This window comes from Protopterus annectens, chromosome 10.part0 (assembly GCF_019279795.1).
Source record: "Protopterus annectens isolate FY-2018-M chromosome 10.part0, PAN1.0, whole genome shotgun sequence".
NCBI lineage: Eukaryota > Metazoa > Chordata > Ceratodontiformes > Protopteridae > Protopterus > Protopterus annectens.
Genome location: NC_056744.1, coordinates 16953112 through 16978246, shown reverse-complemented (window position 1 = coordinate 16978246; position 25135 = coordinate 16953112). Strand labels below are relative to the sequence as shown.

At 37.8% G+C, this 25135-nt stretch overlaps 1 protein-coding gene across 3 annotated transcripts in view; it reads left to right on the top strand.

Moving 5' to 3' along the window:
• Positions 1-25135, top strand: part of MYO15B (myosin XVB) — a 1190858-nt gene that overhangs the window by 100108 nt on the left and 1065615 nt on the right. For all 3 annotated transcript variants that reach the window (XM_044084949.1, XM_044084950.1, XM_044084948.1), the window contains exon 2: positions 18133-18195. In XM_044084949.1, the coding sequence (XP_043940884.1) occupies positions 18193-18195 (3 nt within the window). In that variant the 5' untranslated portion in view covers positions 18133-18192. The remainder of the gene's footprint in view (positions 1-18132; positions 18196-25135) is intronic.

The following is a 25135-nucleotide window of genomic DNA, read 5'->3' as shown; positions in this document are numbered from 1 at the left end:
ATCTGAGATGACCATAGCTGTAATTTTTCTCTTGACACCTTATGTCCTTTTTCTGTAAGGATAGTTAAAAGGTGTATTGTATCCTGCTGACACTGCTAAAAAGAATCAGATGCTATTAGTAAATCATTTACATATTACACTAACACCTGGAATTGTCACACCTTCCAAATCCTTTTTTTAGAGTGCTGCGGTAGCGTTGTCGCCTCACAGTCAGACGCTGTCCGTTCGATTCTCAGTTAGAGCGTCATCTGTATGTCAACATGCGTGAATGGGCATTCCTTCGTTGAAGGTTGTGCGTTAGGCCCGGCAAGCCAGCACGTGAAAATCTACTGTCAATCATTAGCAGACCTGAGTTCCGCTGTGGCGACCCCTAACCGGGAAAAGCCGAAAGACACAAACAAATGAAGGAGATTTAGTGTACCCCTGTGGTAACTGTGTCCATGTATATTGCTGTCTCTTTTTAAGTAAACGCAAACAGAAAGCAACTTTCAGGGTGGATAGGTATAGAAAAGAATGCAGAACATGGATCTATGACAGAAAAATATTTTGCTGTAGGTGGAATTCAACTCATTATTGTTGTTAGAGTTGGAACCACAGAAAAAGTTGGTAATACTGCATTGTTTACAGCCCTCAGATCTTGCACAAACCTAAGCATCCTTTCCCAGATTCTTTACAGGGAGAATAAGAGTATTACAAGAGCTTTTAGCTGGCACTATTAATCCTTGTTATATTAAAGACTGAATTATGGGTTTGATTCCTTGTTCTGGCTTTGGTTTCAGTGGGTACTGTGAAACTCTAAGAGGAGGCTTAGATTGATCCAATTGTATTTTTACTGATTCTGCAGATTTTAATATACCTACTTCATTAGCATGTTTAGCCCATAAGTTAGCAGGTACTTTGCAGTAACAGTTCCTTAGCTGTCTGTATACTTTTAACAGGCTGTTCCTCAGCTTGTGCTAAAACTGCTATTACTCCACCCTCTAATTTAGTTGGAACATCCAAATACACCCCTTCTGGTATACAGTAAATAGTACATTCCGGTTTGCATAGCAGGTCTCTTCTTAGCAAGTTCACTAATGCAGCAGTGCTCAAAAGGTAAAAAATGCTTTTCCTCAATATGTCCCAAAGAAATGGGTATAGGTTCTGAAACAGGATATGTAACAGTAGCATTTGCTACCCCAAATGCTTTTACATGTTTTGATACTGGTATCTGATTATCGTAAGTAACGTTTAACACAGACCTAGTGGCTCCAGTGTCCACCAGGAAATGAATTTTCCTTGAATTTATTATTACCTTAAAATAGGGTCCTTTTTGATCTATTGGCAGCAGAGGATAAAGATTTATTTCTGTTTCATTATTCTGACATAGTCAGTATGGTGATTCCTGGCTCCTTCCAATATGAAAAGGTGGAGGAGGAAATGCAACATTGTTATAATTTGTCTGCCATTCAGTCCAAGTATCTTGGACTCTCTGCATTTGCTTGTGTGGTCATTCTGTACTCCAATGTCCTGCTTCACCACAATGGAAGCAAGAGCCATCAGATGAGGCAGGAGTGGCACTGCCAGCTCATTGTTCCTACCAGTTGTACCTTGTTCCCCTCGACCTACACTCTCACTAAATCTCCTAGTAATTCCTCACCCCCTTCCCCTACCTCTGCTTCATCCCCTTGGTGCTTCTAACTGCCTTATTTGCAAACTTAATAGCTTATCCTAAGTATCCTTTCTCAGTTTTTCCCGATACTCAGTATAGTGATTTGCAGCACTTCCCTGCCAGTCTACGAGAACTTGCTTTATTTGATTTTGTACAGACCCTGCACAAAAGTGGCTGCATTAGCTGGCTTAGCTTGTTCTTCTGGATTGGATATCCCTGAATATCTAGCAAACACTGCTTAAAATTACTCAAATAATCTGCAGGGGTTTCTCCTTTATTTTGTTTACATGACTGTATTTTAGACCAATCTCTCCTAGGTTGACATATTTCTGTAATTTTATTTAAAAACCCTGTCCTTCTGTCTATAAGTGCATTCCCTGTGAGAGTAAAATATGTTATTCCAGCCTTTTCAAGTAACTGTTTTATTATTTCATGTGACTACCTGAAGCAGCTGGTTTGAATCTGTCAAAATAGGGTTGTAACATTCTGTTATGCTTTTTAATTCTTCATTAAACCATAACGGGTCCTGTCTAATATTTGGAAAACTTTTGGACATAGTATGCAAATCACCAGGGTGATTGATTTTATTTATCTTTATTTTATTGGCCCCTAATACTTCTCTAAGTGGTGCCAAAAGATCCTGTCCAGAGTCAATGGCCTCTTGTCCTACCCTATCATGTGAGCATGTGTAGTGAGCTATGGGCATGTCAAATACTAGTGCTTCTGTTGGAGAGGTAGAAACCTGTTGGAAATAATAAGGAGAAGAAGAGACCTCTCCAACAACAGATTCTTGTTCTGAAGATGATGGTTGAATAGAGCAACTAGGTTGAGATGTAACAATATAGCACTGACCTGGTGTGCAATGGACTGTTGACCAAAATGCAGGAAACACTGGAATCTTGAATAGGTGCATACTGGTGCATATGGAGGGTGAGGTGCAGTAGCTACTGGAGGATTATCATCCTCTTCTGAAGTCTCTGCTTTTTGGCTATCCCTAGTTTCTTTCAAAACTGCCAAGACAGGATAAAGAGATCCCTTTTTACTGGTCTGTACTACCTTCTTAACCTCTTTCACTTGATGTAGTAACTTCTTATTAGTATCCTGTAACCTGCTTAATGTTGATTCATTTTCCTTTTTAAGAGCTTCAGTATTTATACCAAGAATAAAATACTGCCCATTGTTCCCCACTTATTTTTTCTTTTCTTCCAAAATTCTCTTCAAATTTCCTAATTTATCCTATTGAGACTAACCTTATAGATCCTGGGTCCTGGTAATTCAGCAAAAATGACTACACCAATTTATCTTTTTTTTCACTTGTATATTAACAACACAAAAAAACAAAACACACACACAAAAATCTCCCATACCTCTTACCTTTTAGTCTTTTCTCTTGAGGGTACCACCCTCAACACAAGGCACTTCCTTGTGTTAATTCCACTTTTGTTGTATGCGGACACACATTAATAAACTTTTTCTTATTTCTTGTGGGGTCCTCCCACTATTACTTTGCAAGCACCTATCAAGCTAACTCAGTCATTCAACAAAAAGAGTTATTCATGCATTCTACTTTTTAAACTACAATTATCTAAATAAAAACATTTTTCCCACAAGTCAGTTTTCTCCCCCTAGTCTACCATGCTTGCACAGCCTGAATAATTAGGTATCTGAATCTCTGACTACTCTATACAAAATTGTGTGGAATTCACAGAAGAACTTTATGTTCTGGGCCCTTATAATTTATTCCACACTGCCCTACAGCAATACCAAAGTTCAGATCCTGAGTCTTAAGGCATCAAATGTTAAAATGCAAATTAAATAATAAAGAATTTTCCCTTTTTGTCTCAGTCAAGAATGACGCTTCAGGATATGCAAAGTATTGTTTATTCCATAACCAGCACTGGGAGATTGCCGGCCAACATTATATATATTATATATATTTTCTTATCAGTTACATGCAAGCAGAACTTTGGCATTACTTATGATCCTGACTTGGAGCTTCATGTAAACTCTTTAGAAATATGCATTTTAAAACAAAGAGTACTTGGTCTAAGAATTCATTGTTTAACTTTGTAACATTCAGTACCAGTGCACACTATCTCACAGACATCCTCACAAAAACTGATTTCTCAGCCTGAGAAGGCCAGAGTGTACTGTTAATTAATCTGGTTTATACAGATACCTGGCAAAATTCAGTTTTCTGAAACTAGACTTTGCAGCATAAAATAACATAACACCCCTTTTTAGTACACTGTAATTTGCTAATAGAGAGAATGCAGTTGTAAGGCACTTGAAATATAAAGCTACCACAACGGTTACCACCTTTCATTGTGGAGAAAACCAGACTTAGGACACTCCCCCTTCCACCTTATATAACCCCACCCATATCCCAACCAGTTTCCACCCATTTTGTGATGTCACATTGCATCATCTGAGGGGAATGCTCTTTTCTTCCATTTGTGATGCCTTTTTTCTGTGGATTTACTATGCCTTTTGTAAAAAAAAGCATAGGAAATCCACAGATTTAACAAACTTTGATAGTCTGTTTCTTTTTCTGAAACAGAATACTGGAGTTTGTACAGTGTTTTCCGGACTACCGGACGATCTGTTTGATTTCCGGATAGTCCGGAAAAAATGGATAGGTGGCAACACTAGCTACTACTTATATGAAAATATGTCTTGTATAATCATGTAGCTTATTTTTCAGTTTTCCTTTGACATAAACATATTCTAAACATTTTATTTGACTCATTTGTGAAGAAACTACAACTTAATATGCAGTTTATGAAGAATAAACATGAGAAATAATATGTTTCCATAACAATACAAGCCACAATGTAACTGTGAGTGGCCATCCTTATATATCCTGTCCCACCAAAGAGCAGAATATTATTTTAAAAGGAAACTACTTGTTATCTGTCTTATCTGACATCAGTGTCAGACAAAATTGAACAGCAAACGTTGTGCAGAAACATATACTGTGCACTACTAAACAATACAGTTTGTGAGAAATACTTAAATTGCATTCCAGAAATTTCTCTTTATCATGCGATTAAATTATGTGAACTACTTAAATTACATGTGAAAACAAAGTGGTACACTACCTCCAAATCTGCATTAAACAAACTCAATCTGCTGACCACATTCCCAACACTCATGTTTCCGCCCTCTTACACTGATCCTGGATGAAGCTAGGTAGTCTTTGCCTTACCTTGTGATCTGGGGAAAGAGAGGTAGAGAGAGCAAGATGTCCTTACCTGTTTCTTCTTGCCATATCACTGTCCTGATGCTTCCCTGTGTTGGCTCTCATCATGAGTTCAGAACTTCATATGGATGTTAGTTATTTTGATTTTATGCAGTTGGACTTACCTAAATTATTGACACAATTAACTCTTCAGATGCTATGTAACGCTATGATCCTTTAGGTTAAGGTGGTTGATTCGGGATCTTTAGCATTATGAACAGAATAGCCTGAGATTAAAGGGTGAAATGGATGATTATATGGCATGTCAACTTATGACTGTTTAGTTTGCTACACTATCCAAGTAACCTATTTTTCTTGTTTTGGCAGTCAATGTTCTTCAGTTTAAGGAAAGAGCAATTGTAATACCACTATGTTTTGTGTTGACAATGGTAACGAGGTTTATAAAAAATGAACCTAAGGGAGAGAAGGAGTCTGTTGTGTAGGTTAGTGAGGATAGGGGCAGCATATAAGAGTGGTGGTAGGAGATACACATGTACAATAGATTTACAACCTAGGCCAGTGAGAAATGGTTTGGTTCTGTAAAGAGGTCCAAGCCTTTGGTGAGTTTTCTTTATGACATTATATATGTGAATGTCAAACCTGAGCTTGTCATCAGTTGTTATACCAACTAGCTTGGTGTTGTAAACCTGGTCAAGTTTAATGTTTTGAATGGAAGAAATAATGACTATTTTAGTTTTGGGAACACTTTTAGAGGAAGAACATCAGTTTATTTTTTTGTAGCATTAATTATAAACTGAGTGGTTTGTATCCACTGTTCTCCTGCTGAGTAGATTCTTGCGTAATAGTCTTTCACTGGCCCAGGAGCGGGGCAGAGCAAATGATTGTAGCTTTATCTGCGCATTGGGAACGCTAAGGCCTCAGCTGCTACTTTAGTGTATTCAACTGACAGGTTATCAGCTGTTGGAGTTGTCGACTTCAGTTTAAGTGGATGGAGATATGACAGTGTAAAGCTTTCTTATGTGTGTGTTGAATAGCAAGGGCCCAAGAATGGACATCAGGGGACAACCACAGAAACTGGGAGGAAGTAGGAACCAGTGTTGTGCTACCTTACTGCTTGGGTGCAATTATTTAGGTAACTCTTCATCCACGATAATGCATGAAATAAGTTAAGTTCTAATAAAATTTGAATCGGTTTTAGTTGTGGAACAGTACTGAATGCCAATAAATGGTACCAGAGCAGTAGTGGTAGCATGGAGTGAGTAGGAACCATGTTGGGTAAGTGAGAGGATATTATTGTTGAGTAGATTCAGAAACATGTGAGCGTGGATGCAACTCCATGATTTTTGGGAGGAGGACATATAGCTGTAGGTAGGTATTTAACTAGATCAGTAGAGTTTCCTCCCTTATGTAGTGGTGTGATGTATGATTGTTTCCATATTCTAAGAACATATGAGTTGGTAATGTACCTATTTATAATGATGGAGAATAGAAATTCTAAGGGCTCAGCTGCTTCTTTGATGTACTCTGCTAGCAGGTTAAGAGCTCCTAGAGTAGTTTACTTCAATTTAAAGAGGAGCTTTTTGATGGATGCAGTAGGGAAGGTTTTAATGTAAATATTTTTCTTTGGTCTGGATTATTTGAGGTAGATTTTCAGGCTGATTGTGTGATTAATAAATTGTGGTTTAGTTAGTGTGATTGTTATGTTGATGAAAGGGGAGTTAAAGCAATTTGCTATAACGCTATTGTATCAATTGGGTTTTTCAGCATGTGTAAGGGGGGGGGGTTGATAGTGGACCAGAACATTTTTGGATTACTCCTGCTTATCCCTTCCCTGCAACTCCATCAGTCACCCAACCCTCTAATCAGTCCTGGTTTGGCTGGGCCGTATTCAGGCTTTATCTCTTTACACCACTGGAGAGGCACATCCTTGTAGTAATCCTGACTTAAAGTGTCTTTACTACACAAACACCAACTTTAGCAAAATAATTACCATAGTATCCTGTCCATTAAAATGATGTTATGCTTAAGATATCTACCCTTTGCTATCCTAGATCAACAGTACTTACCTTCCAATTAACGTTCTGCCATTCAGAGGACATTCATAAATTACATTTTCTTCCCTACATGCCCCTCCAAGACTAGGAAACCTTTCCTTAATACTTTGTCTTCGGAGTTATAACGCTCTAAATATTGGTTCTTGTCTTCCTTATGCTTCTTCCTTAGGGTCTGCAAGATCTGTCCAGAGTTCAGCTGATGTAGATGGGGATCACATGATAAAAACCTTTGTAAAGAACCAGTTTGGCACAGGTGTCATCTCATTTTACCCAGTGGCAGGGGGGATGGAGTTGGCCCTAGAACTCCCATGCAAAAAATTGCTTTCCTAGTTCATGCCCAGATGCTGAATGTTTTGGAACCATTGGCTATTCCAGTGCATCCTCATTTAGCACCAGCTGGGTTGTATACCTTGGTGCTAATCCCTTAGGATCTGACACACTTGACTTCGATTCAGTAGGTGTCAGTGTGTCTTGGCACCGGTCCCTAGATTTCAAGTCTTCAGCTCCATCTTTGATTCTGAAATTTGGCATCTTTTTCAGTGTCAGGTCTTTTGACATTTGAGGTGTTAGTGTTGATCTTGAGGTCAGAGCAATCTGGACTGTCAGCATTGATGGCAACGTGCTTGAAGCCATCATTGTCCACTTCTGCAGGGACAGACATGGTAATGAGGTGAATGTCTTTGGTAGTAATGGATTCCACCTTAGATTTTGAGTTTTTAGAGGATCATTGCCTGTTCCTTGACATAGGGTGGAGTCATTTCACTAGTTTCGGTTTTTCCCTCAACAGCAGTCAGTGCATGGCCTTAACCCTCATCACTGATCCCAAGGACAAAAAAGATCCCAATGCCTCAAGTTTTCCTTCTACAGGGACACCATGTGTCTTTGAAAACTTCATATGATTCCCCTTAGAATCACCCCAAAAGCACACATGCTAAAGGAGACAGACTCTCTACAGAGTCCCTGAAATATGATACTGACCTTAATAAAGGGGAAGATTCCCGACTATCAACTCCTGAGGGCACCAGGTTTTGGGAGATTTTAAAACTAATGGGATTGAAGGGTATTTTGCCCATTGACCCCCCCCTTCCCAGATGAGGAGTTTTTTGCATTTAGATCTGCCTGTCTACCTCCTGGATTGTCTCTTCCACTGACTGTATGATAGATACGGTCATGTGGAGGGCCTGGTGTGATCTGATGTAGCTGAGAACATCCCATGGAAACCCCTAAAAATATTGTAACCACCTAAGGACACACCCTACTGGAGGTAAAGTCCTCTAGTGGACCATGTCATTGTCAGGAAATTTCAAAGAGCTGTAGCAGATAATCTGTAGAGTTGAGAGGTTGTGTGACTGATGTGGATATAACACTTTTCTTTCAAATGCAGTTTTCTGTAGATGTTAATATTATTTGCATTCTTATGGCAGTTTGCCTGTAAGAAGCACTCCACTGTCTGGTGTTATTTTGCTTAGGAAAGGCAGGATGTGAAAAGCAGGACTGCTGCATTCTAAGCAACAAAGAGAGAGAAATGTGTTCATATTAGGATAAGCTAAATGAGCAAAACTAAAATTATCAAAGAACAAAACAAAATCACTCAGGAAACCATGGAGAGATGCTTTAATATACACAAGCTTGACAATTTCCAATTTTCTGACAGTTTCTGAAAACTTGAAATTAAAAAAAGAAACATAAAAAAAACAAATGTAGGATTTTACAGGGGGGCAAGCCTCCCTTCACCAACCATATGAGGTTGCATTACAGTAGGGAAAAGGGTACATTCCCCATTAAAGCACTTCATTGTAGATTGTGGTACAGTGGAGATGAAGGAATTTAGCCTTTTCCCCACTATAGTGTGATTTAAGATGTTGGTATATATCATTTATAGGGGTGTGGGGAGAGGCTGTGAAGTAGTTCTAACTGAATTAGTTATTTTCGTGTGATACAGTCATGGCTTTTATTGAGCTTATTTTCAGCAAAGCATGCAGTCATCTTATAACATTACTCAAATTTAGTTTGCAGTGTAGTTTGGTAGTTTGTAAGGATGGTGCTTCATATGAACGTGATGGCAGTAGGTAGGTGTCAGCTAGGGTTACTTTAGTATAAATTGTGAGGATTTTTTTAATTGCATTTAGAATCTGTAGGACATATTTTAGGTCATCTATGGTCATGCTTAGCAATTTAGTATGGCATATTACTTCAATGTCAGTGATATTTAGGGAGGTGATTTTGAAGTAACTTTTCTCAAGGCTATGTGAGTTGTGAAATGCTGGAGTAATTTAGCTTTTTAGGGATTAGCTGTAAATGAGCATGTTGGAGCCAGCTTTCAACGGAGTTGAAGGCTTCTTATGTTATTTGTTGAAGATGGGTTTGGCTATCAGAGGAGCAAATGAGAGTAGAGTCATCTTCATCTTTATACTGTATGATAGAGGCTTGTTGGGAAGAAGTATAGAGATTGTTGATGAATATATTAGATAGCAGGTGACCAGGGATAAAGTCTTGGGGTGCACCTTTGGTAACTGGCAGGAAAGGAAAGGAAATAGGGTGCACAGCCATTTAGAAGATTGTTGTGTGTCAGGCAAGTAGTTTCTGAAGCAGGTGAGAGTAGAGTATGAAAGGCCAAGGGAAGACATTTTATGTAGGTGTTTGCTACGTGATACAGTGTCAAAAGCCCTAGATAGGTCTAGGAATAAAAAGGATACACATGTACCTCTGTCCCTCGCTTTGTTTACGGTATCAGAGAAGGATATGAGAACAATGATAGTACTATACACAGGGCTGAAGCCATGTTATATAGGTTTCAAGAATTGTTTTCAAAAGAAGCATTAAAGATGTTGCTTGTGGATATTTTTTCCAATATTTTTGAGAGTGTATGTAGAATGGTAATGATTTTAAAGTTAGATATTTCTGTTCAGGTCCCCATTTTAAGTAGTGGGATTATATGTTACTTTTTCCAGAGGGAAGGAACATAGGATTATTGTAATAAACTGATACTGGGTATACTATAGCACTGGCTGCCATCTTGAGCAATTCACCTGGGAGCTTATCAGTGGATGAGCATGCTTTGAGATTTTGAAAATGTTTTAATATATGAAGTAGGGCTAGTTTTTAAGCTGAAAGGTGGTGTAGTAGTGAGGGGAGTTGTAGTAGGGCAGGATTATTATGGATGTTAGTGTCATTTTTGGTAAGAGCAGCTATGCTGTCTATTCAGTAGGTATTAAACTGGCTAGAAATCTCAAGTGGAGAGAGGTTAGGTGACGTATTTTTTTTTGCCCCTGGATAGAGTTTTTGATGGAAGACTATAAACTGTTGGGATTATATCTTTGCCACTTCTGCAAATTACTGTGATGTTATCTTTAGACACTGTTTACTCTTTCTATAAGGTTTCAAAATTCTCTAAACTCCTACAGAAGCTTCTGTGTTTTATTCATAGGTTCATAGGTTCATAGGTAGGTATTAGGCTATTGGCCCTGGGGCCTATACAAGCCTAGCCAAAAAGGTACCCTGGCTTTCGCCACCCTCATCCACCATTTTTTTCCAGTCCTTATTCTTGTTATGCATAAGAGTTTTAGTATTGTCAGAAAGGCAAGGGACATGGTTGGTTTTAACAATTTTTTCTTTTAAGGGGAGTTGAGTCATTTAGCATATTTAAGGATATTGTATTGAAAATGATGACTGCTTCATTCAGTGGGAGGACTTTTAGATTAGACCCGTTGCTGGGTTGAAATTTGTGAAATTCTGCATCCATTTGTAGTAGTGTTTAATATGATGGTTGATTAATCTATGAGTGTAAATGCAGAGATACTGCTAAGGCAGTTTGCAAAGGTTCTTGAGGTGTGGTATTTGTGAGTGTCAGAGGCCATTATTCAGTTTATGGCAGAGCCCTTGTCATATGTTGTTTTATATTCAGTGGGTGAGGTGATTCCAAGTTAATACTGGACTTGTGAAAGTTGGCAGTATTAGTTTGCCAGCCAATATTTATGTATTCTAATATGTATTTTTTAATTAGGAATGGTATTGGATATTTAGTGCAGGATATCTTCCAAAGTAATAATACTGTTTCTGGGGGGATATGGAAAGCAATGATGAATTATTGTTTACTATTTAATTTGAGGTATGAGAATACATTTGTTGGAAGGATTTAGTTTGTATAAGTCAGAGTATAGGATGGCTATACCGCCAGCTTTTTTTTGGTGTTTTATCTGTTCTTTGGAAGTAATTTAGTCTGTTTTATTCTGGGGGCTTTAGCTGAGTTTCAGTAAATGGCAGAATATCTGGAATATATTGAGCTATCCATGCATGAAGTTCTGTGATTTTGTTACATATACTATGGATGTTTAATTAGACTTTGCTTAGTTTTTGTTTTTGGGTAAGGAAAGAGTGTGCTGTAGTAGTGGGGTGGGAGGTAATTTGCTAGTTGTGTTATGGTGATTGATGAGGGCCTGGATTTGGGTGGATGTCTCCACACTGCAATATTTTGGGAGCACAGATAAGATAGGGTGTTCTTTTCAAAGCAATTTTAATTTTGCTTTTAGGTTTTGAGATTGTCAGTTATTGTAAGTGAATGCATAAACAAACAGTAAGTTTTTTCACTCTGTCATATTATTGTGATGTGGAGTGTATTGTATTTCTAGAGTAAGACAAGCAGACTGAATAATATGGTAATCACTACTAGGCCAATCTTGATGAAAAACAATGTAATATTGAACGCTTTGTTACTGAGGAATTATTACTGCACAGATGCTTATGATATGATATTTTTTTCAATTTCTGTGTAGAGCTTTATATTAAATATTCTGAGTATGTGGACAAGGAGTCTTCTACACCTGACTATAGCACGTCTGTAAGAGTAAGAAGTTCTAATAAAGCATTATATCTTGTCTAATGTAGCCTAGCTGGGATAGACTGCAGTAACAACACTTAATCTACAGCTTCAACTGGATGAATCAAAATGTTAACACTTTAGCTCCTTGAAGCCCCTCAAAGTGTTGTTTTTTTTTGAGGAATGCATGAGCCTTTATGCTCCACAACCTCATTACTGATAATTTTATAGTGACACAGACATTGAAGAAAGAGAAAAGTCTACACCAATAGTGAATCATTGCTGATGTGCAAGTAGAAATCACTCAGTAATTTCACGTAGGAAACACGAGCAAGGAATTCAGCTTGTTAAACTGGGGCCAAAGATATTGTTCTGTCTGGGGACAGCTATAAGATTTTCTATATATTATGCATTAATGACCAGGGATTAAGGGACTATATGGTATGAATATTTAAGTGTAATGGTTTAGAGAGTTGTATTTATAGTGACTTCTCAGTAAAGGTTAATTTTATTTTTATAAAGATTATGTCATTAAATCACAAACATTTTAATTTATTTACAGTGATTAGAAGTATAGTTTAAAATTTTAAATGACTATGCATTTTAATCCCAGTGTTTGTCAACCTCAAGCTTACTTTGGGAGCTGTCCCCTACAAAAATTCAGTAAGTTACAGCAAAAGAGAGGTTTCTAGAAGTGCTACATATTCTGATAACATATAGTTTACTATAATCAATAAACTAAAGGTTTTCCTCCACAGAGTATTTTACCATGGAGCCAGGAGAGTAAAGTTTTTTTTTTTCTGCTGGAAGTGTTGTTGTTTATTATCATGTAGTATAACATACTTTGATTTGAACCTTCACCAACATATAAATAAGCAATGTTGGAGGGGATATATATTCATTATTCAATGGATTCCCCATTTCTGAAGTAAATTCCCCATGCATGTTAAACTGAATGACACCTTCGCCACTTTCAAGACAAACCTTGATAATTGGATGTATACATGAAAGTTCATACCTGGCCTGACATGCTTTTCCCTACTAGAAGAGGATGTACATCTTGAAGATGGTATTTGGCTAGGCACATAGATTTCCTGCCTATAATTCTATAGTTTGAAATCATGACCACAATTATCTATTTTATTATGTGTATATATATATATATATATATATATATATATATATATATATATATATAAAATATTTTACAACTGTCAGCAATTAAGTAAGTACATTGTTCTATGAAATGTTTTCAGGAGGCCCATATCTCATGCTTTGTCATGTATTTTTAATAAATTATAGTGAGATGTTAGCTATTGGATAGCTGAATACTGCTCACTGCTATCACTTATCACTTAAGCTTCATGGAATCATAACCAAGTTCCACTACAGTGTACTGTAAATCCAAAAATGTAAAATAAACGCTGCAAGGGTAAATGAATGATGACGTTAAATGGTGATGAACGAAAGTGCTTAGACTTCTGGTTTTAAGATATTAAAAAGGTTTGGATTTACCCTTGCAGCATTTATTTTACATATCATGAAATCATTATAATAAGAAATTACATTTTGGTGCTATCAGAATTAGAACAGTAGCTACCTCTCATTGAAACAATCTTACTAACATGGAATTTGGTATAAACATCCTAATCATTTCATCTCTATCCTGTCTCAATAGCTAGGTTTTCTTCATAGATTCATAGGTACTTACTAGGTTTTAATCTATGAGGATTTTAAAAAGCCTGGCCTTCCTGTGATAGTTTTTAGCCTTTACATTTTGTATATAAATAGCCCAGGAATTGGCTGAATAAGGATATGCTGGAATATTTACATGCCCCCCATATCCATGAGGGACAGGAGTGCTAAACTGGGGGTGAATTTGCAGTTACCAAACCATTCGTCCAAATTACATTTGGATAAATCACGAGAAGTACTTTGCTTTATGTGGAGTGGAAGACAGTTACACAGAAGCAGTATTCTCTGTGATACAAATCTAGCTCACCAACATGTTTTATTCATTTTACAAAAAAACATTGAAATTCCTCGAATGACTGTTTATGATGCAGTTGACGTGTGAATTTTTTATATGTCTAACAGAAGAGGATCTATTGAAGGCCTATAAGTAAGGCAGAGGCCACCTCTCAGTGACCTGTATGGCACTTAGAAGGGGGACAAGGCTTTTTGATGGTCTGCATTCTTGTCTTCCAGTTGTGATAAATGTTTGCCCTGCTGAAAAGGGCATTATACTTAGATCGGACTAATGAGTTGTAAACACAGTGGAAGAATTACATCCCTGGATCTGGATGTAATACTTTTACATATAAGATATGCAGTGAATAAGAACTTTACAACAGTGGATACATGATCATCAAAGGACAGTTCATTGTCTAAATAGGTTCCCAGATCCCTAACTACAGCATCAATTTTCAAGAATGTGTTGTCAGTGAGATAACTTTACAAGGGGAGTTGTGTTTGCTGACGTATATAGTTATACACTTCTTAGCATTTATTTTTTGTCCATGTTTTGGCACATACTGTTTGTTTGGGACAGGCCCTCTTGGTGGATCTTGGTTCTCTGAGAGGAGTTTATGATGGCACCAAGTTTGTAGTCTCATAGAAACTTGGTCAGCCAGAAACCTTAAACATTAGTATTGACACTGAGAAGTAAATGACAAAGAGGAGAGATGCAAAACTAAGCTCTGGAGTACACCCCTAGTGACATATCTTTTTGAGGATGTATAGCCATCTAACTTAACTTCTCACGTTCAATTTCTGAGTCAAATTGCTATCCAATGAGTTACATATGGATTGACACTGAGATGGGAGAGTTTATCTATTCTACCAGAGCATTGAATGCTTTTTCGAGGTCTAGATATGTGGCTATTTTGCCATCATCCATTGTTTTAGTAACTGTTGTGAAAAAGTTGGCAAAGTTAAGTAGGCAGGACCTGTGCTTGATGAATCTGAATGGGGATGAGTTGAGAATCAGTAGGTTACCTATATCCTTATACATTAATTCTATAATGTTCCTTTCCAAAGCCTTACAGACAATACTAATCTGGCTTACGCGTCTGTAATTGCATGGATCAATTGAAGCTCCACCTCTGTGCAGGAAAATTGCTGTTGTTGTCCACTATTCATCTGGCAAGAAGCCTGTTTTGAAGTTGATATTGAACAGTTTCTGTTGGGGATCAGACAAATCCTGTATTAGGCAGGGGTCTATATTATAAAGTCGAAGCTTTATGTAATCGAATACCTAAAGCTCAACACCTAAACAGTGAAAGCTGTAAATATCAAACAGCCACTTCTGCAAATTCTTTCATAGGGAAAGAATCCGCTTGGCTGGAAGAAAAAAAATTTCAAACCCTAATTGAGTGGGGGGCTTCAACCCCCACAACCCCCATATGGGGAGCTGTGCCTTCTACACCCCCCTAACTAAATATTCCAACTCCAAGATCCCTCTACAGTGGAGAAAAGGACAGATTCCCAATAATGACCAAGCAAATTCTTTCCCTATAAAAGAATTCGCTGAAGTGGCCATTCGATGTTTACAGCTTTCGCTGTTTAGGTGTCAATCTTTAGGTATTCAATTACCTAAAGTTTCAATCACCAAATATAGACCCTCAGGTAGAGTAGTAGGCACCTGGTGTGTTATCTGGGCCCATAGAGGTAATGTTCTTGGCCTTAGATAATGCCTTAAGAGCTTGTTCTTGGGTGACTTGAGTGTGAGGTGTACATGTGGGTATGTGATATAAGAATCCTGGAGGACAGATGGAGGTGAAGTGTGAGCTAAATTTGTCTTCTGGTAGATTGCCTAAACCCTCTGAGCCTGAAACGAGATATAATTTGCTATTAGCTCTGTACGGTGCTGGGCATTGTTTCTGTCATTTTTAACATAACTAAAGAAGCTTTTGTGGTTATCCTTCTCAAGTGTGATTTTTTTTTTTACATTACATCTGTTGCTATGTCGATCTATGGTGTTGACATCCTAAGAAATGCATTTATTTATTTAACATGTGTTAACCAGGTAAGTGGGTTTGTCCAAGAACCCTTTTCAGCCATGACCCAGGTCAACCAGGTAAACACAAAATACAAAATTATTAGTGAACATGTGCCCATCAAGTAATGGAGTTTGAAATGCAGAAACTCTTAACATTAAACATATAATTCAAATCCACCAGATAGAATAGTATTAAGTTTAACACATAGTTCAGTTGTAAAAAGGATGTCAACATTCGGTAGAATAGACATTTGAAGAGTATGGTAGGATAGACATAAAAATAGAAAACAAAGGATTAATTCTGCATAATTTTACCCTTTAGGAAGATGACCACCCCTACAAATTACAACATTGATAATACTTCCCTGACAGTAGACCCAGTGGTAAGGCATTTGGGAACTCAGGTAGACAGTAACCTGAATTTTGATCATGTGTCTAGGATGGTGGGAAAACCCTTCTACATGGCACAACTTACAAGTAAGGGTATGCCATCCAGATCTAAGGAGATCATAGTCCCACTATACTCTCCCCTTATTAGACCAATAATAGAGTACAATGCTCCCTTCAACATGTACCTGTCCAGGTATTTGCAACAGCTGGAGTGGCCACAGAGGTTCCTGATTCAAAGATGTAAATAACATGTCCTATACTGACACCTCAGAGTCCTGTCCCTGTATTCAGTCTCCAACAGAGTGCTGAGGAGCAATATTTGCCTAACTGACAAGGCATTCTCTGCTCCAGTACTGATGGATGTGCTACACAAATACAAAACAAACAGCACTAGAATTACCTGATCTAAGAATCTAAACATTGCCTGTGACATATATAAACCATGTTGGAGGGCAGGTATGTGTCTCAGCGACTACCCCTTATTTGGAACAGACTCCCCATTTATACGAAGCAGAGTTCTTCCCTAAGCCTATTCAAGCACAGTTTGGACCAAAGCATCCCTGGCTTGTCACTTGTGTTCCTTTTGGACATGGGCAGCTTGTAGATGCCCTAAGCCACAAGCTTATACCACAGTCATTCTAGTCCTTGAGCATTGATAACTGGGAAAATTGGGACATGAATGGCTTGGTTTAAAAAGGATCTAGGGCTGCTAGCCTAGTAATCTCCTATGATCCTATAGTTCTAAATAACAGTTACCACAGCTGTTCTAAAGTCCACATAGTATAGGAGTGGTCTGTATACAGTGCAGTGGTAGGAGGAGAGAGAGAGCGAGAGAGAAATTCCTGTTATGATACTCCTTTCTTATTTCCCCTTCCATCCATTTTAATTTAATTAATGAGTCAGTCTGGTGTATGTAAATGTAGCAGGAGATGGGTCTATATTAGAACATTGAAGTTTGAAAACATTGAATGTTCTAATATCGAACCCAAAACAGCAAACGCTGAAAATAGCGACACTGCAGAACACCGATTTTTTTTCCTAGGGAAAGAATTTAGTTAGATGTTTTTGTGGCTTCGCTATTTTCAGTACTGTGGTGGAAAGGTACGGGTTGGGTTTAAGTAAGTGGGCGATTGTGCGGATGTTAGGGTTAGGGTGAGGGAGAGGCGAGTGTGCGATAGTGACAGAATTTAGGGTTAGGGTGGGGTAGGTGAGTTAGGATTAGGGAGCGGATTAGGTGAGTGTGCGATAGTGATGGACCTTAGGGTTAGGGTTTGGGTTAAGGTAAGTGGATAGATAGTAGTGTATGTACAATTTAGTGTAGGGTTAGATGTAGGATTTTAAGTGTATGTGTGTGGATTGCTGTTTTTTTGGTGTGCTTGTGTTGTGTGTGTGTTTCTCGGAACAGCAAATTTTTTCCCTGGGAAAAAATTTGCTGTTCTAAGCTTTCGATGATATCATATTTCGAGATTCCAAGTTTGAGCTTATGGTGTTTAATGTTTTGGAATTTCGATAATATGATATAGACCCGCGGGAGATTCAGGACAGGTGGGGTAAGATGAATTTCTTAAGCAGTATGCCTAAAGCAGTTAATTTATTTTCCTTAAATAAATGTGAGTGAAGAGGTGGTGAGAAAGATGGAAGATTGTCAGTTTGATTCCTTCAAGTAAAGAGTTCCAGCAGTTAGGGGCATTTTTAGAGAAAGAGCTTTTACAGCCAGCAAAGGTAAAGGGAGGCTTGATAAAAGAAGAGAGTTAGACTTGTATGGAAAGTAGGAAGGGTTTTTGATATACCATTTACTGAGAGTGGGAGGACAGTATTTTTGATTGAGAAGTTTGAAGATAAGAGTATTAAGGAGGAGTGAAGTCATGTCTCTGACAGGAATCCATTTATCTCTACAGAGACTGAAACAGTGATGTTAATTTTCTCTGGATAGGTTAATAAATGTGAGTATTTGATTTTCAACATATTGGAGCTACATTTTATTCATAAATCTAACAATGTTTCCTTTATGGTCTACAGGCTGAATTGCAATCAAAGAAATTGAAACATAAAGACCAGCAAGCAGTGCCAGCAAACAAAATGGTAAGTGTGCATGACTGAATAAATACATTGGTAGTGCCAATACGTGCTTGCTGAAAAAAATATGTTTTAGAACTAACACATTATGCAGTCTAAGTGCAGTAGTACTGATAAAATAATATTGCCACTTGTATTTTCTTTGAACTGGTGTCACATGTGTGTGATTGTTTTGCATGTGCATCTGTGAGGAAAATGTATTGTCATTATATATATGTGTGTGTGTAAAACGCATCCAGGAAAAAACTCAATAAAGAAATATAAATAATTCAAAAATATGCTTACAAATGTACTGAAAAGTAGGTTCCCTATTGATTTGTCGACAACTTAGGTTGTCGAATGTGTATTCATCGACACCTAAGCGTCAAACGTTTAAAATAGCGAATGGTGACATTATCGAATTCTTTCCTTGGGAAAGAATTTGCGTGGCCATTTTCGGGGATTTGCCCTTTCCCCAATGTAGAGCGGTCTTGGAGTTGGTCTATTTAGTTGGGGTGTGTGTGTGTGTGTGTGTGTGTGTGTGTGTGTGTGTGTGTGTGTGTGTGGGACCCCCCACATGGGGGTGTGGGAGGCGAAGCCCCTACTATGTTTGGGTGTGTTTGTTTATTTTGTTTGCGGACGGCCAAGTGAATTCTTTCCCTAGGAAAGAATTCGATGATTTGGCCGTTCACTGTTTTTACCTTTTGACACTTAGGTGTCGATGATTTAGGGTTGGGAGGGTGGCCTAATGGCTAAGGTGCTTGCCTTACAAACACAAAGTGCAGGGTTTGAGTCTCCCAAGGGATAATTGGCTAAGCTTAAAATGGCTCGCAAAGGCAGCTAGCTTAGTACGAACCTCTGAATCATTTGGATTCAAGAACCTAAGCTGTCAATGTTATGATATAGACACAAAAAGTACCCCCTTTGTTTTAAAATGCATTTAATATTAATACTATCATTTTAGCCTGGGGGCTTCACAGCAGCTAATAAAAAACTGCCATTACACTTCTTTGACTTCCAATAAATTATTACTATCTCAACCTCTGACATCTGGATAGACAATATCAACTACCTTAAAAAAAATGTCTTCAAATCACTACAAGTCATTGAATGCTTAAATAAAACTATTGTTGCTCATTCTTATTTTGAATGGCCAAATCATGTTCATAAATGTGCTAAGAGAGCTTTTTAGTGGAGTTACCCATGTAGAAACTCTCACAGCTGGAACAGGTAGCCACGTAAACAATGCCCGACATATTACAGTTAAATCTTCATTTTATAATGAAACATTTGTTAAGATAATTAAACACTAATGTTGGATCTTCAATTATATACCTATTTTGTTTATAGAAATTACATAGGGCAGTACATTCCATTTTGATTGTCTCAAACCTACTGACTTCAATCCTTAGCTTTTCTAATAAGGATTTCAGATTAAACTGCTTCTTAAACACAGCTCATGACTTTGGACTCACTACAGCATTCAAATCAGTATTTTCACAAATTGTTTTTCAGTTGCTGGTAATTATCTTTTAAGCTTTCCAATGTCCAGTGTATGGTACAGGAAAAGTTCTATTATAACATAAATCTTATTCCCCTATTGCCTCATTTCTGTCTTTATGAATCAAGATGTAGCGATAAAAAGAAAATTTGAGTATTTCATGGACCTAGCTGTTGGACTACCCGAAGCAGCATCCCTAATCCAGTCCCAGCACTCGAGGAGTAAAAAAAAAAAAAAAGAAAAAACATTTTTTTTAAAAACATTAACAGCAAACATCTTGCTACAAATGCAACAAGTGGTTTGCTACATTCATTCAGAATGGTACATATGGAAAACTGAAGTCATAGTTCTTCAGCCTTGACTGCAAAAATGATAGTGATATTCAGAAACTGAATGCCGTTGTTGCACTACCACTGATCGGCTTCTACAAACTTACCTTTCTGACCAGGGTGGCTGCCACCTTTGCCTGCCCTGCCCTAGCTATGCTTTTGATAACTCGTATGAAATGGTAGGAGTTTTATTAGTATCCAGCATAGATCTCCTAATGACAAACCCTTTATGAGAATTTTTCATCCTGCACTCAGCCCTGGAAGACAGAGACCACAGCTGTATATATTTACGGCAGGAGGGCATGAAATTGCTGAACTGGTGCTGTAATACCAAGGCCTTCACATACCTGCAGTAATATACTGCAGTCCTGCTATTTAAAGTAGCAGTTCGTAATGCAAAATCTGAGCTCCTTATTGTTTAATTTAGACTATAGAAAGAACATGTCTTGACAGTTTAATATACACTATCGACAGATCATTTTACTGTGCACCTTGTTTTTGTATGTCTGAGTGATAAGGCTCATCCCACAACCTGTGAAACATAGTATAATAGTTGTGTTTGTCACACAGTCCCCCTTCTAAAGGTCTGTACAGCAGGCCTTTTCCTATTGTTTTGCTTCTTAAGCTGCCTTGAACAGGCTGTTCTGTGTTCCTTTTCCTATTGGTTTCCTGGCCATACAGCTTTAAAAAGCTACCTCTGTGTTTCAATTAAAAATGAACGTCCTCCTGTATTTGCTGTAGCTCTGCACAACTTTTCTGTCTCTTTACTCAACTGAGTTGGGCTGCTGGTACACAGTGCTGAACTTTTTCTGTTCATATCAATACACTGATTAGTTACTGCCAGGTATTGATTTCTGGCCCACTTTCCTATTCTCCCACTCTCACCTCCAACCACCACAGGTTCCCCAGATTTATACACACCTAGCCACACCTTCATGCATGAGCAATTCATCACTTAACTCTTAAACCCTGACACACACCTAACCACACCTCCATAACTAGTTCATCACTTCCCTCTTAAACCCTGACACACACCTAACCACACCTCCATAACTAGTTCATCACTTAACTCTTAAACCCTGACACACACCTAACCACACCTCCATAACTAGTTCATCACTTCCCTCTTTAACCCTGACACACACCTAACCACACCTCCATAACTAGTTCATCACTTCCCTCTTTAACCCTGACACACACCTAACCACACCTCCATAACTAGTTCATCACTTCCCTCTTTAACCCTGACACACACCTAACCACACCTCCATAACTAGTTCATCACTTCCCTCTTTAACCCTGACACACACCTAACCACACCTCCATAACTAGTTCATCACTTCCCTCTTTAACCCTGACACACACATAGCTACACCAATGTTACCATTGCATCAGACTGTTTTGATTAACCCAATTAAACAAAACTACAAGAGGTGCCAAAAATCTAAGTTGACAAACAATATCAAATTACACCATTCTCAGTAACACAGCAAACACGTTTTATGTATCATTACTTTCTCTCTGCCAATAGCTATCCAAACTATTATCTCTTAAAACTATTTCCCTCAAATCATTAACTTCCCTCAAAAATAATTCTGTCTCTCTCCCTTCACGTCCAAACTTTGCACTTACTCTCAACTTTACTTCATTTTCTAATCCCTACAATCACAATACTAGCATAATACCTCTCCCTATTTTTATTTCCCCATCCATTCACCAACTCACAACACCTATATGTGTACCAAACACATCTATTCTTATCCTCTACCAGCATATACTAACTGTCTCACTGCAATCTCTTTCTCTTTGGCAATCACTCCAACCAACAATAACCACACAATTCCTCTACATCTGCTACTCGTTCCTCTCTCTCTCTATCTTGCAAAACATACTGAATCTACTTACCACTTCTATATACCCCCATCTTAAAATTCAGTCTAGCTATATTTTATGTATCTTAACACCCCCAGATATACTAATCACATCTGTTCCTAACTCTCCTCTACCATATATTCCCTCTCTGTCACCCTCATAGCACTACTTAAAATCTACTTATCTAGCACAGACTGTCTTTCTACCATTTTCAGACATGCATTTACATCTTAACCCATCCCATTCTCTGACTCACCCCTACCATCATGCACCAATTCCTGCCTAACATTGAGTCACGTCCACACTTTATATCCTACCCTTCTATAGCCACACAATAAACATTTTTCAGATTTCGCCCAAACTCATCTATTAATTCTTAAAACTCACCTAAAATACTATATGCCTATACCTCATATAAACTTAGAACTAAATATAGTACATGGCAATGTCTCTCGATCGTTGCCAAATTGTAACGAATATTTTTCAATGCAGTTCGTCTTTCTCTCTCATTCTCCCTCTCTTTCCCACCACACCTTTGATCTTACTTCCTTGTGGGTATTCTTTATTTAGAAGTGCTAGGTTGCTCCCTTCCTTTTATTTGCATGCATTGATTATTTTCTGCAGCAACCTGTTGTCCTGTAAGGGTTATTCCTGTTCCATTCTCCTTCACTACACTCCGCCTCACTGTGCTCCTCTTTTTAACCCCCATTTCATACCACCACTTTGCTTTTATTTCGCAAACAAATGTCTCCCACTCCCAAACCTAACCAATCACAGTCTTAAACCACAATCTTAATGCCAATCCCCCTTTGTTCTATTGTTCTGTATAAAATTCCATCCACTTATTAAGCTGAGTCACATGTATACATGTCAGATATATGTTTTCCTTTCAAATCCCCACACACGCATACCTCTCAACCTCTTAGCACAGGAAATCTGGACAAAGCCTAAAATAATGAGGGTCAAAGGCACAAAAATAAGGACATATTTTAAATATTTCTCTTCTAGACTTATAGAGTTGCTAGAATAACAGGTACTGTATTGCCATTTATTTTTTATGGAAGATATAAAGTCTGAAACACAAATGTGCATCATTATTTAGTGACTTCACTCTTCAGTGATTTGACTGAAAACCATGAATTTTATGAGAAACATATGTCAAAATCTATCTGAACATTCTGTGAAAGTCTGGACAGTTGATGGTATGCATACAGAGTACCTGTGGTCCCCCACTATCTCTAACCACTTTGTACTTCTTCCACTACTGTCCTTGTACTTGTAACATGTCCAGTACTTATACAGCACATCCAAAAACTACCCCCAGGACAGGCCTATTACCTACATTAGAGGTCCTTACCATCTCAACTATTTGCTTTTCTCCTTAATCCATCCACTCAATAAATCTAACCTGAAATTCCCCTTTTGAGTTATCTGAGGATTGCTAGTAACTATCTCCTAATACCACACTAAATAAACTTAACATCATCCACTTTCATCATTTATTTTCATACACTTAATTAACCTCTTCTAAGTTTAATAATCACCTGTATTGATATATTTACCTTACTCCATAGAAATCAAGTATTGCTGTTATTAAGGCTTAGCACTTCCCCGCCATTAAGTAGTTTTTTTAACTAATTACAAACTTCTATAACCATCCCCAGCAATTGTCCTTTCCCTTACTTTACCTTTCAGCAAATTCTGTCCTCCATAGCAGTACTACAGCACTAATCTACTTACTAGAAATTCTACCACTGATACTACTTGCACAAGTTGCAACATACGACGACCACCTAATCATCTCCCTCCCACTATTTAAGGCTACCTACACTTAATGTCATAAGTTACCACTAATATAACTCACTTCTGTCCCTCAAATTAAGTGGCGACATCCACCCCAACCACATCCCAGTATGACAATCATTGACTATAAGGAGTCCAGCCAAAATAAAAAGTACAGTCCTTCCCCCAAATTCTTCAAAACATTTGGGTCAACACCTCTATTATATCAGTTTCAGTATTTGTAATAAAATACCTGACGTGCATGCATTGCTATCCTCTCTCCTGATAACCTGCTAGTGACTGAAACCTAGTTAAAACAAGACATTAAAAATTAGGAAATCCTATTCTCTCAATATACAGTAAATGTTTTCAAATAGAGAGAATACGTGAAAAGTCTGATGGGTGGCTATTATTTGCAAAAATAGTATACAGCATTATCATTTCCCTCATACCAACTCTCAGTTTAATAATGCCAAGAGTCATATCTACCAAATATACCTTAATAGTCATAAGAGCCTAGCTGTCATTGTTCTATATATTCTCCTTAGAAATAATATTTGTACCTCTGAAGATATCCTTTATTGGGTACCTTCCAGCATTACTCACAATACAGTTATACCAAGTGATCTAAACATTGATTGCCAGTCTGGTAACTGTGAACATCCCAAAAATTCTATATGACTGTATGGCTTCACCCAACAACACAAGCTAGATATAACAAAAACAATAATGGAAACTCTAAACTGGATCTTTACCCCTCCTCCTACTAAAATTTCAGCCACTACTACACTCCCTGACACTCTAAATGATCACTTCCCATGCTCACAGCAAGATATCAAATATACGTCCACAGTTAGGATTATAGTGATTAAGGAAGGAGCCACTTTACATTCCAAAATGAAAATGTCAATAATCTAAAACTAGAACTGAAGTTCAACTATAATTATAACTGGAGAAAGTTAACAACTCTACTTTGATAAGAAGACATACTACGTTATAATTCAGGACACCCAGCAATATAATCTTAAACTATTCTGGACATCAAAACCAGCATCTAAACCCTGGACAATTTACCTAATACACCCCATTTACATCAAACCAGACTGGCAACCTTGCCAATCAGATTCAACTTACCTATCAGTCAGATTTATTAATAAAAACTGCACCAATAGCTGCACCTTTCAAGTTTCTTTTCAAATAAATAAGTAGCAGAACTTATTTAGCTTTAATTCATTTTGAAACCACACTATAAAAATCGTATATAACTAAAGCCAGCTAATTTAGCACCAGATTGCCTACCCACTGTTTATTTAACATTGGCAGAAAATGCTTTATTTTGCAGCATGTCAGTTCCGGTAAACTCATACACAAAGGGAAACTACATCCCAGCCCTCTGAAAAAAGTCATTTATCCACCATCTTCACTTAGGTGGAAAATCCATAGCTGTCTCAAACTATAGACCAACCACAATCCTATCTTTGTT